At 48.2% G+C, this 19,158-nt stretch overlaps 1 protein-coding gene across 1 annotated transcript in view; it reads left to right on the top strand.

The window, feature by feature from the left end:
• MDGA1 (MAM domain containing glycosylphosphatidylinositol anchor 1) overlaps positions 1 to 19,158 on the top strand; it is a 240,777-nt gene that overhangs the window by 177,862 nt on the left and 43,757 nt on the right. Inside the window, exons 12-13 of the mRNA XM_006126531.3 lie at positions 16,828 to 17,005; positions 18,135 to 18,158. Of these exons, the coding sequence (XP_006126593.2) occupies positions 16,828 to 17,005; positions 18,135 to 18,158 (202 nt within the window). The remainder of the gene's footprint in view (positions 1 to 16,827; positions 17,006 to 18,134; positions 18,159 to 19,158) is intronic.

The following is a 19,158-nucleotide window of genomic DNA, read 5'->3' as shown; positions in this document are numbered from 1 at the left end:
TTAATCCGGATCTCCTTCCCCATCCCAACAGAGTACCCCAGCCACCAGGTTATAGAGTTAGACCTCTCTCATGTATGACTATTCATTTATACAAAGTGGGGTAGCCCCAACAGCTGAGATTGAGAGAGTCAGTGTCATCATCTTGCTCAAACCAGTTCCTTTGTTTGCCCATAGAGTTATGAGGATTGGCAACTACAAACACCTGGTCACAAAGCACCAAGTGCAGGCACAATATTGAGTTTTATAAAGATGTCTCCTATTTGGGATGATCCTCTCATTTCAGCATGGCATATGACTCTGGAAAGGATTTTTTTTTATCGACTTCTTTTTTGCTTTCTCCAGCCAGCGGACTAGTATCTGCATATGACAGGGTGCCATAATAAGACGTCATCAAAGTAAACATTTCATTGACTCTAAAAATGTCCTTCCCTGCAATGAGTAATACTTCAGATGAGTAATACCTGGAGAAGGTTTTCAGATCTAGTTTACTTTCCACCTTCTATGCAGTTTGTTTACTTTCTGCTAAGACAGAGACACTAGACTGGTAAGTGCCTGGGCACTCGCTAATGGATTAAAAGTGACAATTTGAAAAACCAACTATAGAGAGACGCTGCAGAACTTGGTTTCGTTTACAAGTTTGACACCTGGAAACGAGGTCTGAACAAAGACCTGACTTGGTCTACTGCTACGTTCCATATCCTAATGACGTAAATAGCTAAGCACCGGGTACTTAGAGTCCACTCTGTTAGCCTCATTTAGCATGGACATTCTAATTGACAATATTTCCTCCCTTTTTTTCTTTCTCTTTCCCTCCCCATCCCCTCTCTTTTTCTGCTTTTTATTTGTACCCCGGACCCCTTAATTCCATTAATCTGAAGAAGTGGGTTGTGCCCATGAAAGCTCATGATACCGTCTACATTTTTGTTAGTCACTAAGGTGCCGCAGATCTGCTAGTGAAACTGTTTAGTGCACCTAGGAGCAGTTCAGCAAATAATTCACAACAAATAATTTAATTTTGGCGTGTTTTATTCACAATTGCTCATGAACAATCATTAAATGGTCAGATTTATTTGTTATTGACTGTGATTCAGGAATCTACACAAGGAGTAAAAGCTGCAGCTTATTTGGGAATGCTGGTCATTTGAGCTGTGCAAGTTAGTTGCATCAGTTACATGGTGTTTCTGTTCTCTGACTGGATCATTTCCAGGATTAATCTGCACTGCCCAAAAAGTAGCTTTTGTGAGTGTTACAATCTAATCAGCAACTCAGAATTTACTTTTCTGTGAAAGTTTGATCTTCAGATTCACTTTTCAGGAATATTTGTGCTAATAAAACTGAAGTGCTTTGGCCTGGCCCAGTATGGCCATTCTTATGTTCCTCCTCAGTTTGGACTTTGGCTCAGTGCTAATTCAGGAAAGGGGGGGAATGGTATCCCCACTGTGTCTCTATCATATGCTAGCCCTACAGGGGTGAGATGTTGATTTCACCCCCACCTTGCCTGTTCCTGCCCAGCTGTCTGTTCACATAGTCAGCCTGTAATGTACAGAGCTGAGCACAGGAAGAGAAATACTAGCTTGGCATCAAAGATGAAAGCAAGAGAGCCTTTCATGCCTATCTTATCCCCTCCCTTTGGTGCCTTTAAGGAGTACATGCTAGTTACGGAACCCCTGTCGGAAGGTAGAAATGCTGCCTTGGAATGCTTCCTTTCTCTACTTTTCTTCATTTATCATTTTCAATAACTTATCTCCACCGCTCTCCTACCTTCCTTGGCCTTTTTCATGTCTATTTGCTCTCTGCTCCCCTTGCTTTCTTTCCTTTCTGTTTGGTTTTCTTTCTCTCCCCCTGTTTATTAATGAATGCTGACTGTGTGAGGATGTGGAGGAGAGAGCCAAAGCCATCTCTGTTGTAGCAAACCCCCAGGTGAAAACGCCTGTGGTGCGCGGAGAGGCCTCCCTGGGCCAGGGCTCCTTTCCTCACAGAGAGGGCGAAGGGATTCTGTGGCCATGATTTGTTGGAAGAGGACATTATCTTGTCAAAAAGAGAAAAAATCCTCCCCTCTAGAGCTAGACTATGAAACCGTTGCAGGCAGGTTGCTGGATTTCCAAAGCCCAGAAGCAGGGCTATAGGCACGGCTAGAAATTGCTTTCTGTAACTGTCCACAATTATATACAATGACCTTTTCCTACCATACAAAATGCTAAAAAGCTTCTGTAACCCAGAGGCTGCCAAAGTGTGGCTCTCAGCGCTCAATAATGTGACCTCTGGCCAGCCATCTTTAGTGCACAGGGTTAGGTCCATGGGGCTAACAATTCCAGCATGCAAAGCTCCATCTTGAGCCAAATGGGCAGGTGGCTTGGATCAAGAAGCATTTTGTGCTGGATTCTGTATACTTCCTTTGTACAAAATTGCAGTTGCAATGCAATTAGGGATGGCCTTTGGGCACCCAGCCGTTTGCCAGTGTGCCCTGCTGGAGGATTGACTTGGGTAAGGGTTTTGTGGGGAGGGGGCAGTGTGCCAGTAGGTTCCATTTAAGGACTCTCTGCTCCAATAATACACAATTCTGTACTTGGTTTTGTTTTATAAAAAAAGGCTCCTTGCCAGGCCTCCCAGAGTGGGCTTTGTCATCAGCAGGGAGGCCAGGCAGGCTGGCTGTGACACTGGCATTCCTCTCTTACTCCTCGATGTCCTGTCTCCTCGGCAGGAGCGGGGTCCGTGGGTGTGGCATTGTCCCTGGCCCAGGCTCTGCCTGTGCTAGGTACAAAGACAGAACGTCTGGCTGTGTTGTGTCAGTTCAGGCACCTCCCAGCATGGGGAGATTGTCAGAGTCTTGGCCCTGTGGTCTGTGAGGCCCCAACCCGAACAGTGGGGCCCTGTGCACCTGAGGGCCTAAAAGGGAGACAGAATGAAGCATGGGGGAAATGAGGCGGAAGAGCCTCTTTTAGAGCAGGGTTGGGAGGCTCGGTCTGAAAGGAATTGTATCTTTGATGGGGAGGGAGGGCATTTTAGGGGCACCAACATTTTGGTGGAGCTATGTCCCAATCAGGCTTGGTTCACACTTGCCTTTCACTAGCACAAAATTCATGTAAATTCAAGAGGGGAAGGAGTAGAAGCCCACAGCTTCCCCCCCATTCCCATCCTGCTGCCTGGCCAGATACTTCAATCTCAGCCCCAGTCTCCCCCTCATCTCAGGATCAGCAGTACAGTTCAGTCTCTGTAAGGCCCAGGGCTCAGACGGCTGCCGGGCATCCGTTAGCTTGGCTGAGCCTTTCACTTGATTCCCTTCCTGATGAAGTGAAGATTAGGTTTGTTCTTCTTACATGGGGGACATATGTTAATAAAATACATATTGCTTTCTCATCAGCCCCTAATGAAAGACATCATTGAAGAGTGTGGAACAAGCAGTTACAGTAATTCATGACAGCACCAATTTGGCTTCTCTGGGAAGCTGTAAACTGCTGCTCTTGGCACCTAATGAGGATGGGCAGCTGATCGTGTGGGTGAGAGCGAGAGAGAGACTGTCTCCTGCCTTGGCTGGTGCAGACCATTCCCTGCAGTAGTGCTGAAGATCGCAATGGTTTTTCCATTTGGAGCTGGGATTTCTTTTCTGCTCAGTCCAGGAGAGGAATAATTCTCCTAATAGTTTACTGCTAGCTGAAATATGTTTCAGGACCATTCATTTGGCTTTAATAATGAATTTGCCCTGAATGTCGTGCTAGCTTACCAGTGACATTCGAACCCTCGTATTTGACTAGTGCAAGAGCTCACAAAACATAAAGCCATTCATTTTTAATTCACCCATGTGCGCGACGGTGCAAAGTGGATTGTATATCTGTAAGCATGGTTATGCCCCCTGGAAGCTTCTAATTCAAATCATGGTTATCGAGTGCCACCACTGGAAACCAAACCAGTTGGGAAATTTTCCCCACTCCTGGGACAGCATCTTCTCTTGACACATATCCATCCAACACTGAGAGTGGGAAATAACGCAAGACACAAGAGATCTCTCCAAAGCTCAGAGAAAACCCAAGCTTTTGGTTTTGTACACGGAATCACACAACTACCCATCTGCAGAGCTTCAATCTGGCCAGATACCAGCCAACACAATTGGGTTTCCTCTTGAATCCCTAGGGAAACTCTTTGTTGCAGAATGTGGTTGTGTTTTAGACTTTCTCTGAGTGCTCAGAGAAGAGGAAATGGGCTTCAATGGGTGAGGATTTTTTTGGTCTGCCTAAAAATAAATAGGGTCAAAGCTCTAGACAATGAACCAACCTTCTTATGAAGCCTCACCTCACGGCATATTTTGAGTCCTTGAAAAGCAAAAACAAGGACACCCAAATCCACTTCTGTATGTCTGGGAGGGGAGCTGTTGCAAAATTTGCATCACTGTGGAAAATATTGAAGGCCATGCTCAGAAGGAATAACCCCAATATTCTCTGAACTGGGCCCCACAGTTTGCTGGGAGCTTTTGTTAATTCACCACCAACCTCTTTCCCGCTGATTCTGTTTCCACTCCTAGTGCTCATGTCCCTGTTTTGTTATTGTTCAGTGGTCTAAAAGCCAACCTCTAGCAGCAGGGGAAATGGCCCTGATCCCCATTGGTGTTGGTGAAGCTCTAAGATGGAGGCCTGGCATTGGATAGTGAGGAGGGGAATTGCACAAGTATGTGGTTCTCAGCAGAATCTCCAGCCAGGAGTGACCTGCCTGTGTGACTGCTTAGCAAGCTCTCCACAGATTCTTCCGAGTGGAATAAATGGGATCTTGGATACCACATCTGTCTGCAGCATAAGTCCTTCGGTATTACTAATGCAGTAGGATTGTGGGAAGCTCAGTCTAGTTTTGGGTTGCTCCCATCTCCAGTCAAAATATTTTTTGAGATTCATGAGCCTCTCCAGTGAATTGAGGTTCAGTTTGGAACAAAACTGCGAATCCCAGCTTTGCTACTGATTCCTTGTGAGACTTCTTTAACAAGTGGGTCCATACAGGATGCAGCTTCCCAAGCTCCTCTTCATTGCCAATCACATTTGATCATGTCCCTCTTTCACTGAATCCCTATGCTGGCTCCCATCTGCCATCACGTATTTACCTTGTTGTCACCTTCAAAGCTCTGTAGAACTCTGTCCCAAATGCGTATCTTCTCTTGCTCAGTTTGTTCCTCCTCTACTCTACCAGGATTCCCATCTTCATCAGCCTCCTTCTCAGCTTCTGGCACAGTTGCCTCCGTGCCTTTTTCCACATGGTCCCTTTAACCTCTCTGAGTTCCTTGGCAGAGCTCCTAACCAATCCATGCTTAAGTCCCATAAAATCCCACTTCTGCTGTGCTACCTACAATGAATCGACTTGACTTGTATAGAAGAATCCATATTTGTCATTTCTCTTCCCTTAATCTCTGATCTACCTCTCCATTAGTCCTCAGACTGTGAGCTCCTGGGGACAGGAACATCTCCTGGATGTCTGCAGGGAAGCTTGGGCACTATGGACTCTGCCGTTAATAAGCAGCAACAGTCACTTAGGGTATGTCTACACTAGCTCGTTAATTCGAGCTAGGTAGGCAAATCAGGCAACCGGAGTTGCAAATGAAGCCCGGGATTTAAATATCCCGGGCTTTATTTGCATGTTCCCGTCCGGCCGCCATTTTTAAATCCCCCTTAGTTTGAACGAACTGCTGGTGGCTACACGCGGCAGTTTAAAGTTAATCCGAACTAAGTCCTTACTTTGGATTAACTGTTACTCCTCGTGGAATAGAACTTGAGGGCAGGGGCTGTCTCCTATATGTGCATGTGTGTACAGAACCCTGTCCTTCATGGGTTCCTAGGCACTACTGTAATCAATGTGATTAATAATGGAACTTGCACCGTCCACACCCCAAAATGGAGGCCTCTGCGGCAAGCCAAAGTTGATTCTTCATCAGCTGTTAGCAGCAGTGGCCGGATGACACTCAGCTGGTGGGTCTAAGTCGGTCTGGTAGGAGGCGGTGATGCCGTTCATTACACCATTGTTGGTTGTCTGTACAGGGAGCCACGTGGCAATCACTGGGTTTGTCTGAGCTGGCCCCTGTTCTGTTAAACTGCAGCCAAAGAAGAAAGATTTGAGGAAGTGCCTGTAAGATCCCAGCCTGAGGGGAAGAGACTCACTCCATATCATGATCCTTCTCCCGCTCCTCTCAGAGATGCTGAACTGGAAGAGGAGGCTGTTTTACATCATGATTTGCGCAGCCTTTCAGAGTAAAAGTCTCACTTTGCTGCCTTTGCTTTACTCGCAGCCTCTGCCACAGTCCAAGCACCAGCACGGCTGCTCCTAGACATAAATGGACTGCCTGGCGGAAGCTCTGCAGTGGGGGTGTGCAGGCTGGAGACAGAAACCCGTCCTGTCGCTGCCAGCATTGTTTTATTTGAAGCTGTGTTTAACTGGTGGCTGTGGCAAAGGGGAGGTCGCAGCGCTTGCTGCTGGATGTGATTTACTCGGCTCCATTGCTGAGGCTTTTCTGAATCCCCTTTGAGCAGTCTGTTCCCCCAGCAGGTAGGAGGAATTACAGGCCTTGTACTTCTTTGGCCCCATCTCTGGTCTCCTTCCTGTCTGATAGATGAAGATCAGCTCAAGAAAGCCCAGCTGCCTTCTGACAGGATTGCTGCTGGAAGGGATGCTCCAAAGCAGGGGGGGGGGGGCCTGTGTGTGTGTGTGTGTGTGTGTGTGTGCCTACATACACCTCAGTGTACCTGAGAGCAGTGGTTTGTCCACGGGGCTATGAGAGCGCCCGAGACCACGAGGGGAAAGGAACACGAGTGAATGGCATCTGCATGTCCCATGGCTTTGCACTAGCTTGTGTTTCTACATCTCTCTCCTCTCCCTTCATTCTCTGCACAGATACCTGCGTGAATGGAAGGGGATTTGGGAGTTCTTCCCCTGTTCCGTGGCCATGTACTGCTTAGCCGGTGATTGCAGAGTGTGTGTGCACACAGCCAGCCACTCCTCATTTGCTGTCTAGGAAGGAGCGTCCAGGAGAATTAGAATGATTGGAAGAACAGAGGCGAGATAAAGAGTTGCAAGAGGAGATATAGGAGAGCAGGGCTGGTGCTCACGCTCCATGCTGAGATATAGCAGAGAGCTGGGACAAATAAGGACAGAGAGTGGCAGGAATGAGTAATGACTCTGGGAATCATGGTGCTTATGGTTGTTTGTGTCCCTTTGCTCTAATCTGCTTGTCATGTATTCTGCACAATTTTAATATACATTTTTTTTCTTGTCAATTGTGATAATCCTCCTGAGACTGGGACTGAAACAGGCTTCCTTACTGCTTGTATCTCCAACACACACACACACACACACTCTCTCTCTCTCTCTCTCTCTTTCAGTCTCTCTCTCTCTTCTGGTTTATTAACAGAAGATTACTTGTGAGGCTACAGAGAGAGACTCACAAGTGCTAGGATGGTTATGTTGTTATAGTGCAAACGTTGCATGTTGTATGGCTTCCTGTATTGGTGCACACCCTGCTTTGTTTGTGTAGGCTTGCTAGTGACTCCTGGACTCAAACAAATGCTGGTTATTTGTTATAGGTTGTTTGCAAGGGCTGTGCAGTGTGCCCTGACATCTATTACAGAGTTCTGCAACAATATCGGGATGACTTGACTCACTGACTTGTGGTAGGGTGGCTTGTGACTGCCAGGAGGAATACACTCCTGTGTGTTTTGGCAGAAGTCTTCAGAAGTGCCATGCTGCACACAAATGGGATTGTTGCTGGCCAAGAACACTGTTTTCCTATTATAGGATCACTTGTCACACTCAGCTGCTGTCCGGCATTTTATTTATGTGTTTATTTGTGATTAAAACATCCTTTGATTTGAAAAGAAAAGCCCCTAGGCTACAAATGCCATGAGCAGGAGGACTAGCAAGGACAGGGTCATGTTCTGGCTCTCTTGCCCTGATATGTCCCTGTGCAAACTGTTGTAAATCAGCTAAGAAGGGTAAGCGAAGCCAGCCCAACTCCTTGCATCTCACTTTGAGGCCTGTGAACACGGGGCAAGTGGTCTGTCTTCTCTGCCAGCGCCCTTACCTCCCCCCCCCCAAGGCTATGCTGGAAGCAGCACCTTGTAAGTGCCAGAGCTACTAGGTTGAGATGCAGGCATGGGTCTGTAGCAGAGGCCATGCTTGGAGGACCCGCTAGCAGTGTGTGATGGGGGAGGCTAGAAGCAGGAGGCCCAGTCCTGGATGCCTGTGTGCAGGCAGTTGTCAGTCTGTGTGTGTGGTTGTAGGGTGGGGTTTGGGTGTGCGAAGCTTCCTGTAGTGGCTCAAGAGCAAAGTTCCCTGAAAGCGAGCCCCGCTCAGAGGTTCAGAGCTCCCCACACAGCTGATCAGCTGGAGAAGGGGGGTGGGGCACTCGCTCTCTGGCTGTGGAGGAGCAGAAGCAGCTGCTGCCACCTGCTATACTGGCTCCAGCCCCCCCCTTCCGTCCCCACCCCCTTGGAGGGTTTGTACTCACTGGGGTGAGCGAGTTCTCCAATCAGGGAGACAGGTAGTACTTGGGGGATCATGCGACCCAGGTCGTGCTGAAGCTGCTAGCTGAAGAGAACGAGGGATCCTGTTTCATTGCCTGCCACCAGCCACACGGGAAGAGCTGGGTAAGTTACAGGTGCTGTCAGATCCGGTCAACTTCTCTGCTTTGCTCCCAAACTCTCCCCTGCCCTGTGAACTGCTTACAAGATGGCAGCTTCCCTCCTCCCTGCTTCTCCCCTAGCCTTCCATTGGGGAATTGGCCTGGCAGGGATCCCCTGTTTTCTCCCGTTACACTCCCCTGCTGATCATTCAGTTCTGTTTACTTCTCTACTTGCTACTTTGCCCCGTTCTCTCCCCCCACTACATCGGGTTGCCAGATGGTTTCAACAGAAATACCAGACACACTTGACATTACATCACAATCTACATTACATCTTATTTAGAAAATACCGGACATTTATACTTTCTCAATTTGTTTCCCGAACAGAAAGCTCAAATACTGGACTGTCTGGTTCAAAACCAGACACCTGGCAACCCTACTGCTACATAGTAACAAGACAGCATCTCTCTCTTCCCTCTCCCCTGTGTTTTCCTACTTTCACCCCCTTTGCAATCAGGTCAGAATCTCCTCCAGTGAGAGCAAGACCAAACTTTTCCCTGGCCTCTGCTGTCACTGAAAATAGGACATCCCTCCCAGTTTAAGCCATCTCTCTGATCACTTTAGTACCCCCTCCTTTTTAACTCTCTGAGCACCATGCTTGGAAAGCTTCCCTCCCTGGCTGCAGGAAACAGGAGAGCCACAGTCTACATGTGCAGAGGCTGCAGATAAGTCGGGGGTGGTTTTCTGGTTGAATAAAGACATTTGGTAAGGATTTGTGGGGGGAAGGGAAAGAACCCCATGTTGCGAGAAGACATTGTGAGACGTGAAATGCCAGACAAAGAGTATAAGATGATTGTGAAGCTATGTGTTTCCTTGGGAACAGGGCAAGCTGGAGCCTCTGGCAAATTTGTTCTGTAGATGTTATCTTAGAACAAGGGAGGGGGGACTTCTTTCAGTACCGTAAGAGTTCTCTTGGAAAAGACCTAAGGAGAAGCAGGCTGCATGGGTGTTCGGGTGTGTGCCAGGACATTTGCGTGATTATATTTCAAGAAAAATTTACAAAGGTAGTAATGGCTTAAAAGGTAAGAGAGAAAAAGATCCTTTTAACAGAATTTTTTGGAGTGTTCCAGATATCTAAAATTGCTATCTTAATGATTTTTTAAACTCCTGTGTTACTAATTAATACATGGTATAGTGTATTTCATTAAGGTCAGATCTTTGCAATCTGATAGAGTTCTGGCTCCTATGAGTCGGAAGTAACAAATACTAGGTGTGATGCTAACTGTTTTGTAGGATGAAACCTTATTTGCAAGATCTTGGAAACATGCATCTGTCTGTTAGAAAGGATGATGATACATGTACTCCAGGGTCTCAGAGGGGTAGTCGTGTTAGTCTGTAACTAAAAAAACAGTGGACCTTAGCCTAACAAAAATATATAAAAAGTATCATGAGCTTTTGTGGCACAACCCACTTCTTCAGCCAAAAGCAGTGTTAATTTTCTTTTTATTTGATTTCATATTAAATAATCATAGGCATTGCTCCTTGTTAATTATCCCTTGTTTTAATATATTTTCTTCCACACCTATGGACTATTTAAAATATATACTTATATCTACGGTTTTTTTGTTTGTGCTGGTGGGTTCACATCCACACACTGCCTCAATATTGGTGTTGCACATAAGAAAATTCAGCCAGCCCAAAAGAAAATTCAACCAGCTCAAGGATGGAAAATCTTAGGGTACATCTAGCCCACAAGCCTCTTTCGAAAGAGATCATCTAGACAGCCACAAGAGTTTCAAAAAAGCGAACTGCTTTTTCAAAAGAGAGCACCCAGGCAATCTGGATGCTCTCTTTCGAAAAAGCCTTGTTTGCATTCAAGAATGCCTTTTTTCAAAAGAGCTCTTTCGAAAAAAGGTGTTCTTCCTGGTAAAAGTAGGTTTACCGATTTAAAAAAAACTGCCGCATTCTTTCGATTTAATTTCGAAAGAACGCGACGGCAGTCTAGATGCAGGTGAAAAAACTCCAGTGTCTAGATACACCCTTCGAGGGAACACTGCTCAAGAGTGTGAGTGCCAAATAGGAAAAGAAACAAAAGCTATTTACAAGGCTAAAGCAGCTAAATATGCGTGCGCACACTAATCTTAAATATCAAAGAGTACCAGAAGTTTCTGTGATAAGCAAGCTTCACATGTCCTTTGGGGCTAACCCAGGCTAAGCAGTGGGGAGCTCTTGCTTAAGCATAGTAACCTCCCGCCCCAGTCGAAGCAGCATAGACATGCAGTTTCTTTTTGTTAAGTTTTTTATTTCCTCCTTCCTTGTGCCCTGAGCTGCAAATTCAGCTGATGGGGGAAAATGCGCTTTCATGATTTGTCTTCAAAACGGGGAGGGCAGAACAACCAACATCTTTTGTCCTCTTTCACGTCTCATCATCATCCCTCTGGGGAGGATGGACCTTTCCTGTTGGACAGGATGTAATACTTACTGTTGCAGCTCAGCACTTTCTGCTATGTAGTATCTCTCTCCTATCTGGTGATTTCCATGACCTCAGCAGCTTCCAACAAAGCTGCTCAAATATTACCTTACAGTATGGGACACAGATGTTATAAGTGAGATTAATGCACGTAGCAACTCACAAGCATTCAATAAAGTATGAACACTAAACACCTATTTCTAATTCTAGTATCTATTTTAACAGTATTAAGAGACAGTTGAGCCAGACGGCATCCAGCAATGTATTTTTCAGTATTCAGTGGTGAAGGGGGAGGACCTTGGCGTAAGCTGGCATCTGATCTGCCAGCATCACAGTGCATTCATGTGCTTGCAGATATTCGTGGCTGCGTATGTGTCCGTGTGCTTGTGAATGCTGGAGGGTGTATAAGTGTGCACACAACCTATTGATTGTGTGGGTGGCTTCACTCTTCCCATGCACTGTGAACCATTCTCTACAGATCTCCCCCCACCTCATCAGCCCCCACAGTGTCTGCAGCAGTATGTGGAGGCTGCTGGGAATGGTCTATTTTCCCTTCATTCTCATTATTGTAAATGAAAGGAGGTGAAGGCAGAAATGAGACCGTGTTGCTGTTTGCTCTGGCTCTGGCTGCACTGGCAGCTTCCCACGCCCAGTGATGAATGAGCTCATTGCTGAGTCCGGCGTGCGCCCCTCTACCGAGGCCTGGGAATTTCTAATAAGGGGGGCAGCATTTCCCTAGCCTTAATGCCGGTGTGTGCTGCTCACTGCACAGAGCGAGATTAGGCCACAGTGCTGGGACAGCAGGAGCAAGGAACGGAGACACAGAACCGGAGCAGCATGGGGGGAGGGAGGGCACAGGTTATGGGGAGAATGGAGCGGTCAGCATGGCATTGCAATGAAAGAATAAAGAAACGGCTCCAAGACGGCTGTGTGCAGCTGTAACCTGCTCTGCACAGAGCTGCTGCCATCAGTCCTGGGTGGAAGCACTCCTGAGAGCTAGATCCAACCTTGGCCCTCCTGTGGTTGTCTGCTGGGCTGAGCCAGTCATTGCTACCAAACACCTGCTCCAAGCTGAGAGAGAAGAGGGGTGGCGGAGGCTGCCTGGAGCCAGTGCTGGGTCTTACTCACACTGTAGTCTCACACTTTAAACTAGGGATGTTAAATATCTAGGGTTAATTGGATAATTGAGTAACCTCATGAATGTTTATTGGTTAGTCGACTATTCTATAGTCCCCAGGGGCAGGGCTGGCAGCCGCTGTATCAGAGGCAGCAGTGCAGGGTGCCAGGCAGGAGCTGATCCATGAGGGGAGCCAGTTTAAAGAAACACTCCCCTTGTGGGCCAGCTGCCTGTCGCCCAGTGCTGCTATCTCTAGGTATGTCTACACTGCATTCCTCTTTCGAGAGAGGAATGCAAATGCAGACAAATGAAATTGCAAATGAAGTGCAGATTTGCATTTCCCATGCTTCATTTGCATAATCGAAGCAGGCCGCTCTTTTGAAATACCCTATTTCGAAAAAAGAAACGCTATCTAGACACGGTTATTCCCAAAAAAATCCTTTCAAAATAACCCTTAAAACTCATTTTATAAGGAGTAAGGGTTATTTCAAATGAAGGGTTTTCTTTCGAAATAACCGCATCTATACAGCATTTCTTTTTTCTGTTTCGAAATAGGGTATTTCAGAATAGCGCCCGGACATGATTATGCAAATGAAGCGCGGGAAATTCAAATCCGCGCTTCATTTGCAATTTCGTTCATCTGCATTTTCATTCCTCTCTCAAAAGAGGAATGCAGTGTAGACATACCCTCTGAGAGAGAGGCAGCAGCGTGGGGTGGCAGCAGCCCCTGTCTAAGGGGGGTCTGAGCTCCTGGACCCAGTGAGAGCCTGCCCACCTGGCTCCTAACACACTTTAAATGCAGACCCACAGCAGGGGTAGGTTCTGGACCAGAACTGAGCCAGGCTTCTGGCCAGCCTGCCAAAAAATTTACTGGCAATGTGGGGGGGCAGGGGGATGCATGTGGTCTATAACATTAACCTAAAGCTTTTGCTTATTGGTTACTCTGTTAATCGGCTAGACTATTACAATCCTACTTCAAACTGGGCCTTTGCCATGGCCCCTCTTCCTCCTTCCCCACTTTGTAGCAAGTTTGGACTTGTGCTGCTGCTCATGCATAGACAGGCCTACTTCCAAAAACTGTCCCAGGCCATGGAACTATGGAGGGGGTGCTTAGTGAGTGGTGGGGCTGCAGCGGACAGTCCCTTACAGGACTGGGGTCCACTCGTCTGAGACTGCATGAGGATGAATAGAACAGCCCGAGGCCTCCAGGCTGTAGGAATGTGAAGCGTTCTGTAGCTGTCTCTCAGGGTATTCTACTACAGGTCTCTAGGACCTGCTCAAGTCCCCAAAGGGCCACTGCCTAAAAACTGCCACCACATTTTAGCACTAGTTGGCCGCACCATGGGCACTCTCAGCGGAGAAGCCAAAGTCTGAATGGGCCACAGTTCATGAACTCCCCCTCTCCTGCCTGGCAAGGGCCTCTCCAGGGCAGGGCGTGTCTGTGGGACAGCGTGGGGAATGACACAGGATTTCGAACACTTAAACTGAGTAGAGCAAACCTGCTCCTGTGCCTCCGTTTTTCTCCCTTCCCTGTTGTGTCCAGGGAAAAGCTGAGATCTGCAAACACCCCGGGCCTGCTGGGCTTCGATCACACCAGGCCATGCTAGCTGAGCGGGGCCGGATTGGCTCTGCTTGTGGATAGGAATGCTGCAGGAAGTGGTGCTGGGGATTTAATGGGGGTTGGGGCGGGGGGGGGGGGGGGGTTCTGCAAATCAACCTGGCTCTCTACCCAATCTGGTAGAAAGCCAGGCAGCTCAGATCACCCCACTGCCTCCCCAGTCAGTGTGTCCAGAAGTGTGCATAGCTCCAGCTGTAGGCTGCTCTCCAGTCCTGCCTTTCTGTCTGTTTCTCTACCAAGGGGTAGGGCTAGAACAGGGAAATGGTCCCTGTTTCCTAGCTGCTTTCTCCTTGCTGGCCGACTCCCCCCCCCCCCCCCCCCAGGGACTGAGGCACTCCAGACCTAAAGCAGGAGCTGTCCCGAGCCTTTGCATCAGGCTCCCCCTTTCAGTGAGCTCCAGCTCAGGACTGTAACAATCCACTTTGGTGCCATATGCACCCCAGGAGGGCCGAGCTGAATGGGAGCTGGGTCAACACCCAGTGAGCACCCAGGCAGATGGACCCTGACAGCATCTCAGCATCCAGGTCATGCTTGGATCGGTCTCTCAGGTACAAGAGGAGGGTTACGTGCTAGGGAATCAAAATGGCTGCACCAATTCCAGAAGCTTGACAGGGTTGTGCAATGACCAGTCTTTTCAATGTTCTTGTGGGAGCTGTGGCCAAACAAACTGGTGAAGGACAGGGTCTGAGTTACCTCAGGAGTGTCCAGGGCTCTGACCTAAGGAAACTCTGGTGGTAGCCACTGTCCTGAATTCTGAGTGCGTTCAGTGTCTTGTCAGTGAGGGGCTAGAGCAGGGGTGGGCAATCGTTTTTGACCAGGAGCCATTTCAGAAATTTTTGAAGTGGCCTCCGGCAGCCTCAGTAGGGGCAGGGCCTTAGGCAGAAGGAGGCGGGGGCAGGACGCTTCCATTCTTCCCCACCCACAGACCCTGACTGGTCTGAGGGTGGGGGAGTGTGTGAAGTCTTTGTCCCACTACCCCCAGAGAGAACTGCCAGCTGTTCTGATTTCATGTCTTGTGATAGGCCAGGTCTCTCTTCTGTGCATTTGGATGGCTCAAATTTCAGTTTTGTACACTCTACCTTTGATCTTCATCACAGCAAATAGGGGTCAGCTCTTGTATTTGCACCATGCAGCTTTGGTACAATGCTGCACATCAGTCAGGAGAACACCATTGCCCACCTAGCTATTTCAATTCATTCATTCGCCTCAGCTTTCTGCCTGTGTTATCCTTTATGGTAGGCCCTCCTCCCTCAGCTATCATAGCCTCAGTCTTACCAGTGCTCACTCTAAGTCCTGGCTACTGTCAACTGTGTTGCCCGGGTTCAGTGGTGGTTTGTAGGATCACGTGGTCTTCTGCACAGACCATGAAGTTATCAGTGAACATTGTTCAAAGCAGCTCCATTCCTCTGTTCTCACTGATCACACCCAACACAACTGCAAACAAAAAGAGGACTCTGTGCAAATCTCTGGGGTAAGCCAGCATTTACTGAACATTCACTCCTGTTGCCCTATTTGGGTTTTTGACTGCAGTGCTCACTCCATCGTACGTAGCCTGGATAAGGTGGCCATATCCTTCCAGTACATCTCTCTGTTGCAAAGCAATTCTTTTAGCATACAATCACATGCCTTCTTCAAGTCCATTCAGACCAGCACGGATTGCTATCTCTTTTCTCTGAGGCTGTGTCTACACTGGCCACTTATTCCGGAAAATCAGCCGCTTTTCCGGAATAACTTGCCAGCTGTCTACACTGGCCCCTTGAATTTCCGGAAAAGCACTGACGATCTACTGTAAAATCATCAGTGCTTTTCCGGAAAAACTATGCTGCTCCCATTGGGGCAAAAGTCCTTTTCCGGAAAACTGTTCCAGAAAAGGGCCAGTGTAGACAGCACAGATTTCTTTTCCGCAAAAAAAGCCCCGATCACGAAAATGATGATCGGGGCTTTTTTGCGGAAAAGCGCGTCTACATTGACACGGACGCTTTTCCGGAAAAAGTGCTTTTCCGGAAAAGCATCCTGCCAATGTAGACGCGCTTTTTCCGGAAATACTTATAATGGAAAACTGTTCCGTTTTAAGCATTTCCGGAAAAGGGTGCCAGTGTAGACGTAGCCTGAATGTTTCCATCGGGATTCATAGAACAAATATGACACCACCTGTGTTCCTCTCCATCTAAAGCCATGCTAGCCCTTTCACATTGTAACTGTTCCTCTCAGATGCTTTTCAGTAATCTTCTCCAATCCCTTTTCAGCAGGTGATGTGTGCTTACGTGGGCGATAATTAGCACACAACGTCATCTCCTCTAGGTTGCAGCATGGGTGCTACAAAGCTTTTATATCATTCCGCATTTTCCCTTTCTTCAGATGATCATGGCATGGACTTGTAAAATTCCTGATACTGTCCCTTTCCAGTGACTTCATCTGATCTAGGTGCTTTCTCCTTTTTCATTTTCCTAAGTGTCTCTAGTCCCTCTTCCTCCTTTAAGAAGGGAGAAGGGAAACTATGGTGCCAAACCAAGAGTACTGGGCTTACCCAACTGACCTGTAAAGCTCATCCAATAGAGATGTTTGGGTGACCTGATGCTCAGTGCGTCTTGCTGCAGCCATGAATGAAATCTGCCGACAAAATGCTGAGTTCTGTGCCCTGTTGTGGAAAAGCCATATTCCATGGGCATGGAGTTATGGCATCCATGGGTCCTGACTGAGAAGAATGGGACTGTTCTTAGAACCAGTGATTCAGGTTTTGCTGTCAGGTAGGCGTCGGTTTGCACTCAGTTGCATTTTCAAGGTTATCTTCCCACCCAGAAGGGTACACGTTTCTTTTCTTTTGAATGAAAGCTGAGATTCCGGAGCACAGGTCTGTGGCCAGGAGTGACTTCTACTGCCATGGCAGTAGATCCAGGGCCCTCACTATAAGGAGCAACCCTGCCTGGCTGGGAGGGAACAGAAGCCTGGTCTAGATGTCACACAGAGTCTTTCAGTTGCTCGTTGTCTGGATGCTGTTAACATTGATTTCATGAGCTCTTATTTCTCCCTTGCAGCTGAACCAGAGGAGCACTGTCCAAACGGTAATTCCTGTGAAGAAGATGGAGAAAGGCCTGTTACTGGAGCACACCCTGCACAACCTGAAAGTTCCTCAGAGCTATGAGGTCCGCCTGACACCCTTCACAAACTTTGGGGCTGGTGATATGGCTGCCCGCATCATCCAGTACCTGGAACGTAGGTATCTCCTCCGACTTCCCACCCAAGGCAGCAGTGGCAGGGTCCCTTTCTAGGGGGAGGGGTTAGTTGTGGGGTTGTTTCTAGAGTGGTGATCACAGAGGGAGTCTCGTGGTGAAGCTGTGTTATGGTGAGGCAGTGCCATTACTTCCCAGTTTTCCTCACCACGGGACCTCATGCAAACACCGGAGGGCAGAGGGTGGGATTCATCTGACGTTGTTATGTTCTTTGCTTTCCGGTCGTACGCAGCTCAGTGTTCCCAGTCAGACCACACAGCCCCTTTTGCTGAGGACGATATTCAGCACCTCTGTGCGTGCTAGGCCACCAGCAGCAGGCAGGGTGCTCCAGCTAGACTGGCCGCAAAGAAGGGTGGGATTGGGGAGGAGGGGTGAAGCAGTTCATTCCACAGATCTTTTCATAGCTGAGAGGCCAGTGTGTTGGAGCTGTGCCCTAACCCCTCTGGAACGCAGGGCCCTCTCTCCTCAGGCCACTGGACAGACCCCCAGCTACTGCTCCCCCCCCCCCCCCCGCAGGACACCAACCTGCTTTCATATGCCGTCGGATAGTTGCCCTCTCAGTTTCATACAGGAGTTTGAGTCCCATCAATTCAGCATGAACGACCCACCTATCCCATTTCCATGTGATTCTGCACAACCTTCCATTCCTATGGGACACTGTGGTGCCTCAGTTTCCCTAGAAATTCCAGTCCCCTTTAGCTGCACACTACCACTTAGGCCTTATTGACTTCCTGCAGGGTGGCAGATCCTGTCCTAGGGGCTACCTCAGTTTTCTACCAGGTAGCAAGCTGTCTTGGTTTCCCCATCAGATACCAGCTTTCCCATTCCCAAAGAATTCCACCAAAGAATCAGCCTAGACACAAATCCAGGGACACCCTTTGAACAAAAGGTTTGCCTCTGGGCTTCTGTCTCCATTTTGAAAATAGAACTGTGAACCCACATACCTTGGTGTCTTCCCATTTCCAGCTCAGAGTCTGTGAGGAAGTTGTGGGTGATTTGGGCACTAGCCACATTTCTCAATGTTTGGGATTGCTTTTATTCTGGGTTTTGTTTTTTCCATGGGGAAAACAAATGCTGTTCTAAACTCTCTTGTTTTCTGTTTCTTTCCTCAGCGATTAACTATCCCAATCCGGCAGGTAAGCACTGAGGCCTCTGGTTTTATTTTTTACTTCACTGAGCGCTAGTTGCCTGGGACTGCCCCAGCAGCTACCAGAGTTGCCAGAGAGAATGGAGAGATGCAGCCATGCCAGGGGTGCTGGGTGGCAGAGGTGGCTTTGCCAGGTCCATTCCCCTGAAACAGAATGAAATGTAGGAGCACTGAAAGTTCACTCCACCGACAAATACTCTTTGTTGTAGCTCTTCATGTCGACAGAAGAAATATACCAAAGAAATGCGTCCCCCACACACCTGGTGTGCGTATGACCTCCAGCACAGCTCTTCTAACTTTACCCACGTACTGCCACCAGGAGGGGTATCAGCATTGTCCCCACAAGGTCTGGGTTTTTCAAAGTTACCCCTGTCTGGTCTGAATTGGGAAGGGAGCTGCCCGATATCCCTGCAGGGCGTTGGAGAACGTTTTACAGTATTGGTCTTCTTTTCCTGCAAATGCTCACGCTCCTTATTCCTTATTTTATTGGCCCAGCATTGTCCTTTTGTCTAGTCATTTCTCTTCCAGCTATTCCCTCTGAGGGACACGCTTCCACCTCAAAGCTTTTAGGAACTGGCTGCAGGGCCTGATTTTTCTTAGCTACTGAGCACCCATCATGTCCCTTGAGCACCCACTGTGTCAGCATCTCAGAATAATCAGGCCCCAGGTGTTTCCCTGGAATAGCATGGTGCCCAGAGCTCTTGAGAGAAGATTGTTTAGAGAGGTTGCAGTGGGTTAAAATTAGTGGTGGGATCCTCTCCCCTGGGAGAGAGGGGTGGAAGCTAGGAATGTAAGCAGGTAGCCGACTAACCGTTAAGCCTAGACTACTCGTATTCCACCCCTCCTGTCTTGCTGCCTCTGTATCAGTATCAGCAGGGGAGGGAGAGTGTGGAAGCAGGAGCAGGTGCTGAGGTGTCCCTCTCCCCCACACTGCTGCCTCTACCAGGGGCTGCTCCAGCCGGGCAGGCAGTCTGGCGCGAGTCTGGGAG

The sequence above is a fragment of the Pelodiscus sinensis genome, chromosome 3 (assembly GCF_049634645.1).
Source record: "Pelodiscus sinensis isolate JC-2024 chromosome 3, ASM4963464v1, whole genome shotgun sequence".
NCBI lineage: Eukaryota > Metazoa > Chordata > Testudines > Trionychidae > Pelodiscus > Pelodiscus sinensis.
Note: the sequence above shows the minus strand (reverse complement) of the source record. Positions and strands in the feature narration are given on the sequence as shown.